This window comes from Halichoeres trimaculatus, unplaced genomic scaffold (genome assembly GCF_033239565.1).
Source record: "Halichoeres trimaculatus isolate MK-OKI-2021-1 unplaced genomic scaffold, fHalTri1.1 fHalTri1_scaffold_7, whole genome shotgun sequence".
Taxonomy (NCBI): Eukaryota; Metazoa; Chordata; class Actinopteri; order Labriformes; family Labridae; genus Halichoeres; species Halichoeres trimaculatus.
Window position 1 is genome coordinate 21,879,013 of NW_027437185.1, and position 13,692 is coordinate 21,892,704.

General features: G+C 39.5%; 1 protein-coding gene across 4 annotated transcripts in view; it reads right to left on the minus strand.

Annotated features, from left to right (window-relative positions):
- mid2 (midline 2) overlaps nucleotides 1-13,692 on the minus strand; it is a 159,946-nt gene that overhangs the window by 38,977 nt on the left and 107,277 nt on the right. For 3 of the 4 annotated variants that reach the window (XM_074674167.1, XM_074674168.1, XM_074674166.1), the window contains 2 exons: nucleotides 13,492-13,557; nucleotides 11,343-11,438 (listed from right to left, as the gene is read on the minus strand). In XM_074674167.1, coding sequence (XP_074530268.1) covers nucleotides 11,343-11,438; nucleotides 13,492-13,557 — 162 coding nt within the window. The remainder of the gene's footprint in view (nucleotides 1-11,342; nucleotides 11,439-13,491; nucleotides 13,558-13,692) is intronic. The other variant, XM_074674169.1, reaches the window with a different exon arrangement.

The window sequence follows — 13,692 nt, forward strand, 5'->3', positions numbered from 1 at the left end:
AGAGTGGCTCACCATCAAACATGGCCTTTAACGGCCTCACTGGATGCTGTAGTGTTTGTCATTTGTTGGAGTGAGTGTTTACTGCAGAGCACTGTCTGTGGAAAGAGTACCGCTGAGCTGGCAAACAGCATACAGTGATTCAACAGAGGAAGCATCGTGAGAAAGCCCCCCTTTAAAGACTGTGTTACTCACATAAGACCATGCATTTGTGTTAATTTCAGAGTGATTATTACTAAATGACTCACGATTACAGCATGAGACGGCGTTTGATTTGAATTTGGAGAGAATTGTGAATAATTATAAACCTAAATGTCAAAATAAAATGTTTCTGTTCGAGTTTATTTACCTCCTACAGCCTTATTCCCTGTACTTCTGACCAATAAAGGGATAAGAGCAGAGCATTTCCATACTAAATAAACCTTATAACGTTACATCAATAACAATGAGTCTCCTTTGATTGTATTTGACCAGATGGTGACTGCGTGTCATCCAGCAGACACTACCAACATCAACAACATACTCCACTCATCACCTCACTAAGCTCATTACATCTCACCGAGCCACTTAAGCCTCATTATTCACTCACATACACACAATTACTAGTGCTAAGGGCCACCTTATGACTGCAGGTTTGTAACTAAGCCAGCTAGAAACAGTCGCTCAGGATTGATGTGAGAACAACCGCTGCTTGCATCACGGATAACAGGAAAGATCCTTAACCTTGTCCTCCTGCTTGTTCACCTTATTATTATTCTGCTACTCAATCTTATTAAACTACAGAGCATCTCCATCTTTTTACAGTGTCTCTTTATGTGTAAGAGCATAGCAGTGCCATGACTGACACATGTCAAAAAATTGTGAGAATACGAAAAGCTCTAATATAGATTTAAGGATATGTAAGAGGATTAGGGTCATGCAGATAAAATAAAATACAATAAAATGAATAAGAAGGGAAAATACCTTTATGAATGAGATTAAAGTTGATTTTAGTGCATAGGGCTGGGTGATACTTACTACAAAACTGATGTTTTAGATATGCTATGGCTTAAAATTAAGATGTCTTTCTTATAAGATTCAAGTTCTATTCACCTCTTCTTAATTTTACTTAAACTTTGTGGCAGTACAATTTTTTAAAAATCTTTTAATTTGAATTTAACTACTTTTTTCAATTTAAGTCTCACATGTTATGACTTTTAAAAACTTATATTTGTAAATCAGATTTTTAATCTAATCTTAAGTCTTAATTTTGAAAAAAAAAAAAAAAAAAAAAGGTGTGGCCCCAATCCTGCATTGTAGAAAATTACTAAGTCTTTTTTTAAGATCTGACTAAATCAAGGAATATCATTTCGACACATTATTTCAGACTCAATTGGACAATCTTAATTTACATGCATTATTGTAAATGAATCCACCTTTCTATCTTGTTAATTTATAGAGCATACACACTAACTGGCTGCACATTTGTAAAACCCACTCATTATCTCATGCCAAGAAAATCTAGCTATATGTTGGATGAGCAGTTTCAATCTCACCCTGTAGGTAAGAAGATGTAATGCATATTAAGTGACCAAATAGTATGAAATAAAACCATCACAATGTATCCCACAGGATGTGATCTGACAGCAGAATCATTCAATCATTACAAACTTTGGTCAGGAAGAATAACTTCAGCTCCTCTTCTTCTACTCCTCCTCTGAAAGGTGAGTGACACTGAGCCAGTGTGCTCTAATACATCACTGTATTAAGATTGAATTATTATCCCGAGGAAATCAGCTCCGTATGTCTAACAAAGAAAAATGAGATACAATGAGCTACAATGACAGCTACATTTTTATTTTAGCTTTATACATGACTGACATTCATTATTCACCAACACGGCGAATAATGATGTGACTGACGTGTGTGGCCAAGCAGAGTGCCAATCATCCGCATGTTGTCAATCACTGGACCTAAAATAAGGAGGCTACTTCTCCTCTTACATTCGCCTGATACTGAGATTTAACATTGTCATCTTGCTGTGATGTCTTTTTTAGGGCATCTGCTCTACTCATGATAAATAACTTGTATTGTGTGTGAGTTTAATTATGTTGTAATGTTCAGTATTTGTCTTAAGACCTGTCACAGCTGTGACATAACAATAGCATGATAATAAAAGTGAATTATCCACCCACACTGACATATGAAGTACTCTTTTTTGAAGTGAGAATCTTACAGTAACTATTGTTTAAATCCACACATTTCTTATTCAAAGAATCAGACACATCAACTAAGACGGGTTTGCATTAGGATTCAGAAGATGCTACATGGAAGGTGTTGAGTTGTGTAACCATTTACCGTTAAGAGGCAATGGCAACATCAATCAACCTCCTCTGCCTATATTATTATTATTTTTTATTAATTTATGTTAAAACGCCATGTGGAGGGACAAAAGAAAAGACAGAGAACTTAACAGTCTATATACACGCGTCGATGTGGTCTCTTCTCATGAGTATGCTAAATATGACCCCATTTAAAGGGACAATCAGTGTGTTTGCCAATCTTCTAACCAACCTCCTTTGCTGACTACCTTATCATCAGCCATGAAGATCTTCACTTTGAGTCCTGATGAAAGCTCCTGGTTTGTGGCTCCTCCTGCCTAATGTAATTACTAACATCATAGACTGTAAATTGTAACAAGTCGCCCAGCAATATTTGACATCACATCATTTATGAGCTGGTTCAAGGTAGACATAGGAAAATATTAGCAAAACACAAGGCATGACCTTCAGCAAAGGTTATAGTTCACTGTTTACTCCTTGATCTCTGGCCGCCTGTGTGTCCTACACATATATCATCTTTATTAACCATGCTACATGTCATGTTGTAAATATGAAGAAAAAATGTTCAAAAACGAGTCAAAAGTCAAAGTTCCTTCATTGACCGACTGATAACATTGATCAAGAGTCAACATTTGAATCAAAATTCACCTGTTAATCTGCCTCTGTTTAAGATTAAGCAGTTGTATTAATGACAACTTTCAAGCATCATTTTAGCCGCGTTTCCACCAAGCAGTCCGGTTCGGTTCAGTACGGTTTGGTACGGTTTGGTACAGTTAAGCCTGATCCTGTTTCCACAGCAAAACTGTGCCCTCTCGTGGTAGGCGGCGTGTAAGCCGGATGCCGACAGCCACTGTTAAACAATAGCATGATGCGGTAGCAGCGCGACACGGTGTACGCCGCTAATAAATCCAACGAAGAAAAACGCAACACAGTAAACAAAGAGCATAGATGAAAGACATGCAGAATTTCGTCCTCTCTGTGATTGGCATGTAGCCCTTTGATACAAAATGCTATCAAGCTTTGTTTCAGAGGAGGCTGTGTGCTGCCAGGAGAAATGCAGCCGCTGTCGGGGTAAGTGACGATTCTTTTGACTAATCAACGGTCTGCAGTGTGTTGCTACACCTTCCGAGAGCGGATCGGTTCACTTTGGCACCCATATGAAGGGGTCCCAAAAAGTGGGACGGCTCATCTCGGTTATTTGGGGATCTGTCTCGGAATGAGTCAGTGCAATGTGAGACGAACCGAACCAGCCTGCTTGGTGGAAACGTGGTTTTTGTTATATTGGAGCTAAATTAGTCATATTAAAGTGCAAAAGTGTCACCAATGAAAGAAAAATTAAGAGAAGGGCATCAAGCTCCTGTCGACTTGGCTTATAAGGAATACTTATCCTTCTTCCAGGAGAGTGAATTATTTAATGCTTGTCATGCTTTGTTGTTACACCATTTGACAATTTAATGGGACTGATTCTTGAATTGGTTAAAAATGGTAGAAATGTCATATAAAATACTGTGATACCAACAGAAACCCAAACTAAACATTTAAACAAACATCTTGCACATTATTTAAACAAGTTTGAATAAAGAATTTTGATTTGACAGACCCTCATTTGTTGCTGTCTTGTAGAAAGAGCTTTGCAGGCTAAGTAGCAGCACTTAATTTTTTTTTTTTTGGTGGAAGAATGTCCAGAACTGCTCTCTAGGATGTTTTTGAACCTTTTGTTGACACCACATAGATCAATTTATGATTTTGAAAACTCACCCCTGAATTACATCTCTAGTTTGTCAGGTTTTAAATCAGTGCAGAAATACCACCATAATAATCATTTCCACCCTCTAAATTAAATGATTTATCAAAGGTACAAGCCTGGAATGCAATGTATTGACGTTTTAGGCTTAATACTGTATTAAAATGGGGGTAAAAATAAAACTGCATTAAAAGGAAACGAAAGCTGCCACACTTAACAGTATTTATTTGGTGAATGCTCTGCACAGCTTTACAGTGAGTTTTTCAAACATACTGCTCCTTTCATGCAACAAATCCAGAGTTCAGCCTGTTGACCCCTAGGCTTCTATTTCTAGAAAACAAGCTGTGACAATTGAACAATGAATGGCTCCCAAAATGACCCTCTCTGGCCAAAGTGGATTCCATCCAAACTCAGAGAGGACTGGTCCAGGTTCAGAACAGCTGTTAACCTCTCCCTGACACCAAAACTTTAACATCTTGAATCAATTCTGTACTCATTCCACTCTCATCAGTGTCTACTGCCTCTTTCACTGTTGGACTTTTTCCTTGTCTTTGTTTTTGCCCTCTCTGACTGGTCCCAACTCTCTCTGCCTCTTTACTGACCACTTCTGTTTCTCTCCCACTGCAACCCTCCCCTGGCTTTTTTTTTTCCTCTCAGACACGACATCCTCAAACAGATGCAAGGATTCGCTCTGACAGCTTTATCTCTGACTCCATAGACTCAGGGGTACTTTCCACAGATTTATGACACCAGAGTGGCACTTAGCTTTAAAATGGGGAGGAATGGCTTAATGGATTCAATGGAGTAAGGAATGAGGACATATACTATGAAAGTTATGTCCAATGGAGGTAATATTTCAAGATGCTGTGCTGGCAGTAAAGTTAAATATGCTTCTTTATGTCGACAAGGAGTCAATTTGAACTTATATGCCATCCAGATTTACTTACAAAACATTAATCACTAATGAACCATCACGGGTATCATCTCAGACAACAGTTGGTCTCTCGTTAAAAATATAACCATCTATTCAAAACTTTCAGCATACTCATAAGCAGCAGCTGCAAAGTGTGTTTGTCAGATTTCAATAGGCTCAAATGCTTGAAGACAGTTACTTTAGGATGGCTAATAAAACCAGAACAGCCCAGGGGGAGTGTTTCATTTGGCTCTTATGTTATATTTTTAATTGTTTACACTGTTTACCTTAAAAATTGCGCAGTGTTCGCTGTTAGAGAGGAATGAGCCAAAATGAAAAATTCTTTAGTTGTTACTTTGTCTCCCATGTAATGACCAACATTTGTGTCTTTATTTTGTCAGGCTAGGCGCCGCCTTGTTGGCTATGGCTGACTTTTGCAGCAGCTCTTTGTTTAGACATCAGGCCTTACACAAGTTAGAATGTCATTGCTAACTGGTCTAAGGCCTGATGTCTTCCCATAACGTGAGGAGAAGGAGGTGAGGACGATGTGCTGGTTCTCAGGTGTGAGCCAAGAAGAAGTGACGACATGGACCTTGCCTTCCAACCATCGTTATTGGGCACATATGATCTATTTCCAATAAGATAGACAAGCTAGATGTGCTAACCCAGCAGCAGAGGGAATACCAGAGGGCAGAGTAGCATCATGCTATTCACAGACATGGCTAACACAGCTAACATTAGACACCAACGCCACATTGGAAGAGCTTCACCTGCTGTGAACAGACAGGATTGTCTAGGAGACAGAGACTAAACGGACTGCTGAAGAAGCTCAGTCCTGGACCCTGTGGAGGTGGAGGCTGGCTGAACTAGAGAATGATGGACAAGCTGTCATCATCTATTTTCTTATGGACTTTTTTGCACTTTCTATACACTTTCTTACTTTTGTTTTCTTGATTGCTGCTGTGACTTCAATTTTGTTGTACTTGTTACAATGACAATAAAGTTATATTCTATTCTATTTGAAACACACATAAATCAAAACTCTTGATACATTGGTTTATAGGGAGGATCAAGTTTGACTGCCTATGTCTGCGGTGGCTGATTGCATAGCTTCAATTATGCTTCCCTGACCAGTTTCTTGATGAAGAGGTAACACATTTTCTATTGACAAGTTCCAAATACCCATATTATTTAAATATATAAATATTTAAAATTTAATTTGTAACCCTTACTTTACTCACTGGTGCTTCTTTGTTAGACTGCTGCTATTTTTGTGCAATATTCCATGTAAATATTTCTGCCAATAGTATTTGTATTATTCATTTCAAACACAGTATATTTATATTTTTTTATACTGTCCTTATTGTATTCATTGTCTGTCAACACTTAGGAAGCAACATTTCATTTCAAGTCTAAATACAGCAACTGGTATCCCCCCCCCCCCCCAAATAAATAAATAAATAAATAAAAATTTAAAAAATGACTGAATTATCCCTTTAAATAAACACGTTAATACTCTTACATAATCATCCAACATAAAGCACCATTTAGTCAAAGAAAGTCTATGAAAGCTAGTATATCTGGACATTTCAAAGAGTGACCTTGACAGACAGAAAGAGAAACAAATGACAGAAAAACTTCCCAAAACTAATTGAAAATGAAAGCAGCACCAGCGTGACCCCAAGGATTTTATTTCATTACAAACCAATATCTCACTGCACTGATGTCTTCATCTGTAAAGCTGAACCGCAAATGGCTTTAGAAATAAAGCAAAGACAAACAACAGCTGCTGCAGACTTGTCCATCTCACTAATGCTGCCATAGAAAGGTAAAGAAAGAGGAGAGATGAGTCCTGATACGAAGGATTAGGCAGAATTACTGCGATCTCTCCATGGCTCATTTATATTCTGCACACACAGATAGACCAGTTTCTGTGTACACAAACCTGGACAGGTCTTGACTAATGACTCACAGCTCACTGTTTAATCAGTAGACTTACATGTCTGAAGATTAAGACCCTCTGCGCTTCTGTCTGATGTGATTCTTTCCTTTTCCCAACAGCCCTCACATACTCACAGCTTTAACAGTGAGCTAATTTAGTTTCCTCCCAGCTGGCAGAACAATTCAAAAGAAGTGTGCAGCTTTGACTCTTTCCTCAAACAATGCCTTTACTCCACATTAACCACGTCTGGTTGATGTGTTTCCTGCCAAGAGATACACCATGTGAGCCTGGCAAACCTGCACCTTGTTAAAGGAGTGCTTTCATTAAGCTGCAAGTGAAGACGCCTTATCACAACACCAGCTCTGAGCAGGTGGAAACCCATGAGGAAAAGCAAAATGAAGTGGGACAGAGCATGACGGGAGGAGAGAGAAGTCTCATCAAGATTACAGACAAAGTTTAAAGTCTGGAGTGTGTGAGTGTCTGAGTTATGTTAAGAGGATGCCGGCTTTTAATGATTAAAAACTTTTTGTCCACCATTTGCTATTAACCAGTGGTACGAGAAACAGTGTATTGTTAAATTTCACTCTGGATATATTTCTGGTTCATCACACAGCTAGCATGTAGAGACTGATGCACAGTGATACCTGTGGGGAACTAAGGGTCAATCAACTTGATGTGCATGTTTTGTGGACTGTGGGAGGAAACTGAAGTATCCAGAGAAAACCAGGGCATGCAGGAACAAAAAAATACAATTTCCAAATAGAGGCAGGGCTTGGGTTTCAAACAGGGAACCAGAAACCAGTCCGCCTGATTAATCTGGCTGATTAAGGACACTTACAAATAATCTGCATCAGCCGATTACGGCAGGGGCAATGTGAAAAAATATTTTCAGGCAGCTATGTCAGGATGATGCAGTTTTCTGCTTTTGGGAAAAGTAAATCAAGTTCATCAAGTTTTAAAAAATGTTGCCAATTTAAAAGCCTGAATTAAATTCTATACTTTAAAATGAAAGCTTTGAATGTTGAAACTTTGCCAGTCACTTTGTGTTACCTTAGAATTCTAAAAAAATACCTTTTGGTACACACAGGAGTGCTTACAGTGCTAAAAAAGTAGATACAAGTAGAGATTGAAAGGGTAAATAGACTGTGTTCTGTTAGGGTGTGAGTCAGCACCCAGTTTGGCAAGTCAATAGAGACTGGAAATGCTCCTGTAGCTGTCATCTAGGTTACATGTTTCTTTCAGTCTGTATCCACATTAAGTTTTAGTTGTCATTGTAGCAGCATCTTCACAAACTGAAAGTGGTTTTAGAGGAATGCACTTTGCCAAAAAGCCTTAGCAAGTGTCTTTGCTCTGCTGTCATTATTTTTCACCAAGTTACCTGGCAAAGAATAGAAAACAGTCAAGTGTTTTCACTCAACATCCATCACCGCAAGTGTATAAGAATTGCACCATTTGCTCAGTGTTTTCAAAAATTGCTGAAACAATTGTTCCGAATGCCATTAAGCACAGTGACAGATTCTACATTTCTACTCCAAATATTGTGATAAGGAAAGAGAGGAACATCCTACACAGCACCAAATCCCTGCTCCTCTTCTAAGACTGAGGGAGAAGATAAGTCCCCAAAGAGAACCCCGGGAGAACAGCGCTGCTTGGCTGCTGCGTTTGCTGACACACTGGAAGCTGATTCACACTGTGTTTGATCGTATCTTTTGGCATGAATACAACATGATGCATACAAGGAGGAGAGGAATTCAGGTCATGCTCAAAGAGACTTCCTACTTTGTGCAAACTTCTCTCACTCCACTAAACCCCAATCTCTGATTTTTTGCATAATTGTCTAGCGTTTCTCCTGCAGTCTTTGGGCAAAAAGATCGCTGGTTGTCACGCTAACACCAATGCACTCTTTTCCCTTTTGCTTCCTCTACTTGCCCTCTCAACCTCACTTATTCTCATTTTTTGTGTTCCTGCTCCACTTTCCTCTGCTCATATTTTCCTCTGCTTCAGCCCTCATGTCTTTTCCTTTCATAAAACTCAATTGTAAACTTGCTTACCTGAAAACTTGCCTGTAATCAAGCTCACCTTTTCTTATTGTCATCACACAGGGGAATAACTCTGAATGGATGCAAACCCGGCATGAAAACATAGTGTCTTTTAATAATTTGTCTAAAAGTCAATGGAGCATGTCCCCTTTCAATTCTATCGGTCCTCATCTCTTTTTGATGAATAAGTGATGAGATTTCATTGTTGTTGTTTGCCAAGGCACAAACATCGGTATGCTGACAGATACAAAAGAGGACGGTGAAATGCTGAAGAAGAGTTTGTTTATTGCTAATGAATCATGCCGCGATCATTTCATTTTGATTGGGCGAGCCGCTGCGAGACTCGTGTTTCATGGACCTCAGATTGACTCAGAGAAAATAGAGTCAGGCCTAGCTAATAAGAAATGAACTGCGTGAGGAGTGATGGCAGCACCAAAGTGCATTTGTCCTCTGTGGCCATTAATGTCAGGTCCCACGGAGTAATGATGGCGTTTAGAAAGAGTGAGCGCTTTAAAACAGAAAGTATTAGATAGTGTGTGTTTGCGCAAGCACATTTTAACGCAAAAAGCTGAATGACTAGTCACACAGAGTGCTTCCATCAAGTCACAGCAGGCCAGCAGTGACAAGACCCACACATAAAGCTCCCAAGACAGGTTTGAGTTCACACAAGGACACGAAGAGTGGAAACAGGGTTGTCATAAATCTAACCAGGTGAGCTGTGATAAATTACTGGCTTCACACGAGTTAAATTAAATTTCCCTCCCATGATATACTTATCTTCTGATAGGTGATCTTATCTGCTTTGACTTGAGTGCATAAATTCTCAAATGGAACGGTAACTCTCCCTAAAAATAACATTTAACACATTTAGGGGCCTGTGTCCACTGACTTCCTTCCTTATTGTCTACAACCTCATAATCAAAGCACTTTTCACCAGCTTCAGCAATGAAAATAATAGCCTTGAAAAACTAGTGGGGCCAGTAAAGTTGTAATTATAAGTTGTATCCCTTCTTAATATTGATTGGTTAATGTTTGAGCACATGGAGATTAATGAGTTGTTCTTAATAATGAAATATTCAAACTGACAGTGCTGTGAGAAACATTTCCCAGGCCCAAAAAGACTAAACTGCATTAGTTTTGTGTATAAAACAGGCACTGCCAGCTTAAAAAATACTTCTGGTGGACTGAGGCTCTAAAATGTGGAAGGACCTAACCTCTCTGCCATCAAAAGCTTAAAATGTGACACACAAATATGAGCTAAAATTAGCTGCTGGGACCTTAGTAGCAGAGATAATTGGAAAAGAGGGCTATTTTTAGTTGTGTTGCTGACAGTTGAATGGTCATTCCAATGTTTGACTCAGTCTGAATTACATAACCACCTCTTTAAAAAGCTTAAAATTGGCTGTTAGCTGAGAGCTATGCCAGCCCATACTGCTACTTGAATCACGATCTGACTCAGATTCTTTCAAGAGTGACCATTGGCTAAGTACAAGAGGCCACACAGAACCCATCTGTTTTCATTTTCATGTCAGTGATGAAAGAAAGGCTTTTTATAGAGAGATTAAAGATGTAATAAATGTTAAAGGGAGATTTAAATCATCATTAATGCATCTTTTCTGTTTCTTTGGTGTAGAGGCTTGTCTTCCTTCTGCCAATGAATAATTCTTCAGACATAAATTGTCTGAAAACAGAGCAGCAATGTTGGCCTTATAACGAACCCTCAATCTCTATCTGAAATTAACTCTCAATGCTGAGACGTATCAATATTTGATAAAGCTAGCGAGGGCAACAGGAATATAGACGCTCTGATCCAAGAAGAGTGAAGGAGAGGGATTTAAAGTTGGTGTCTTTCTGCTCCTCTAACTCTCCAATCAGACTCCAGAGTGAGAGACACGGTGGTATCAGTGCAGTCGCTGATAACAAAGGCGGCTGTATACGATCAATAACGGTGTCAGTCTTGGGTGTTAATGCGTCTCTCACAAAGAGAGGGAGAGGAAAATCCCATGCAGGCTAAAGTCTCAACCTAACCCCTGAAATCTTCTTTGTTGTGAGTTATTCGCAGGCCTGGAACTAAGAAGCAAACCCTTGCCTTGTTAAGAGATTTTTTCTGAAGCTTGACACATTGATAGTGCTGGATGAGGGACTGCACTGGCTTAAGAAAATCCCTGGTAGCTTTAATGATGTGGCCAGGGAGCAAACTTATGTCACCTAACCACATGGGGCTCAAGTCTCGAGCCAATTTCCACCCATGGATGCTCCAAAGCAGCTTTAGCTGACACCTAACCGTCATGATGATTCCCAAAAAACAAGACGGCATCCCAGTGGAGATTAGCCGTCACCCACATGAACTCACAAAAACACAAAGACAGAAACATATGATGCGTACCTCAACCTGTTGGCAGATCTGGATGAGCTTGGCCATTTGGTTCTCCAGTTCACTGTTCCTCTTCACGAGGTTTGTCAGGTTGTTCTCCAGGGTTTGCTGTTTAGGAGGGATAAAAGAAGGCGCAGGGACAAAAGAAGGGGGAGGAAGACCAGGAACAAGGAGACAAAACGGAACATTAGTAAGTATAGCCGTCAGAGTCTGCAGAGACAGAATATGTAGTGTGCATTTCTGTGTGGGACATTTGACTGAAAAACTGTTTAAAAGAAAAGGTTCTCAAAAAATCTGAAGAAATAAAAATCCAGACATATCAGATGAATATTAGCAGATGACTCTCTGACATAACGTGATGTTACATGATACCTTTAGCATTAGCAAGTTCATCAGTGATTTTGAAGCTCTGTCATCAATTGTACAGTCATTCTGCTTGTCTCTTTCAGCATTAGTAATCAAAAGATAACTTTAGAGCTTACAAAGGCTCACTGGCTTTTAATAATTTTAGAACTTAAGCCTTTAACTTCTTCCTTTCTTTCCAGATTAACTTCGGCACAAAGACTTTACTCTGCAGGGGATACTTGGAGATGGTCTTGATTAAAGCTCCTATAAGGTTTTTTTTTTTGCTGGTTCTGAAACAGACTAAAATTGGTACTTCTGCTTATTCATGAGCTCCAAAAGCAAAAGCAAAAGAAAAATAACTATCAGTATAAGAGCTGTCTGTTTATACAAGGTTATTTGAATGTCTAAAGCTCCTGGTGGGGGTGGGTGTTCGCACCACATATTATTTGTACAAGAAAAGGAAAAAAAAAAGCAAAATGCATGTACATTATAAAATCTGCACAGACTTGAGGTACAACTTTGGTACAACTTTGATCACACAGATTGCCAAAACCACAAAATCCAAAGTTTCAAACAGTAGCTTTAAAATATTCCTTCTTTGACAAAATTTAACTCAACTGATTTCCTGTTTACCTCTGTTCTTCCTTATAGATCACTTTCTCCTTTGTAATATGAATAAATTGCAACGAAAAAAGAATTTGCTAAGCCATAACTGCTCTTATTGGTAATAAATTTCCACAAATGTTGTGTAGTCCTGATGAAATTCATGCCTGAAAGAGGATGGGTTTCTGTATACCACAATTACAGGATGTAACAACATGCCAAAATGTGGCTGAAGTTTAATTTTACATTTGATTCTATTGAGCTGCGGAAACATTTTTTTTTTACCATGTTACATACCACATAATCCATATAAACCATAAAAATTTAAAATAAACACAGTTTGATAAAATACCCTAAAAACCTGCAAGCCTCTTCATGTCCTAACATGCTCATTAGTCTTATTTAAACATGTAGTCTATTGTCTGTAATATTAATCGCCAGACTTTCGCATGCCATAAATCCACAAGGAAAAACAAAACTATCCCTAAAAAATGAAACCACAGAACCTCAGTGAGCACTTTTAATGATGAAACATGAATCAGTGCTTCCCACTACTGTTACGATCCAGCATAGAAAACAAAACTCACAGACACAGAGATGAACTTACTCAAGCACATATACATAACAGAGAGATGAACGTGGAAACAAGCAGGTAGAGAGCCAGAAATAGAACTGCAGCTCCAAGGAAGCTAATCAATGATGGCGGCAACAACAACAATGTGCATCAAAACAAAAACACTAACAACAACAATAACCACAGCTGCAAATAGAAAAGCAGAACAAAGCAGCAGACAAGCGGCGGGTGTTTGAAGTAGCTCTACTCATGCAAGTGAAAGGGAGGTGTGCTGGACAAGCACCTGGGCATGACTTTGGCTGTCTGACTGTACATCCCTGTCTGTCTGTCTGTCCTGTCTGTCCTGTCTGTCAGACAGCCTCCCTGCTCTCCAATATCTCCTTTGACTCTTCCCCAGTCTGATTTATTCTGTCTGCCTCTTGTCTGTTTGACTTTGCACCCACTTAATTATTTATCTTCCTGCATCTCTCTCCCAGCATACCTTCCTTATCCATCCAGGTGTCTACCTGTGTGCCTCTCTGCATCCAAGCATCTGGGATAAAGGGAGGAGGGGCAAGAGGGGGAGGTAGAGGAGGAGAAAGGATAGAAGGGATGGGGTGGGGGGTTGGATTGGAGGTAAAAGGCAGCCAGGGAACTCACCGCAGCGCTTGTCTTTGAAGCCTCCATTACCGCATCTGACACTCTGCCCGGGCTCACCTGATAAGCCTACGAACACACACACACATACACCCACATGAGTGCACACATAAACACACACACAGGCGAGCCTGAGCGACACAGCGTCTGCCACTTAAACAGCTGTAGAGGAGAGCTCCTCCCTGATAAAGTTGCCACAAACAC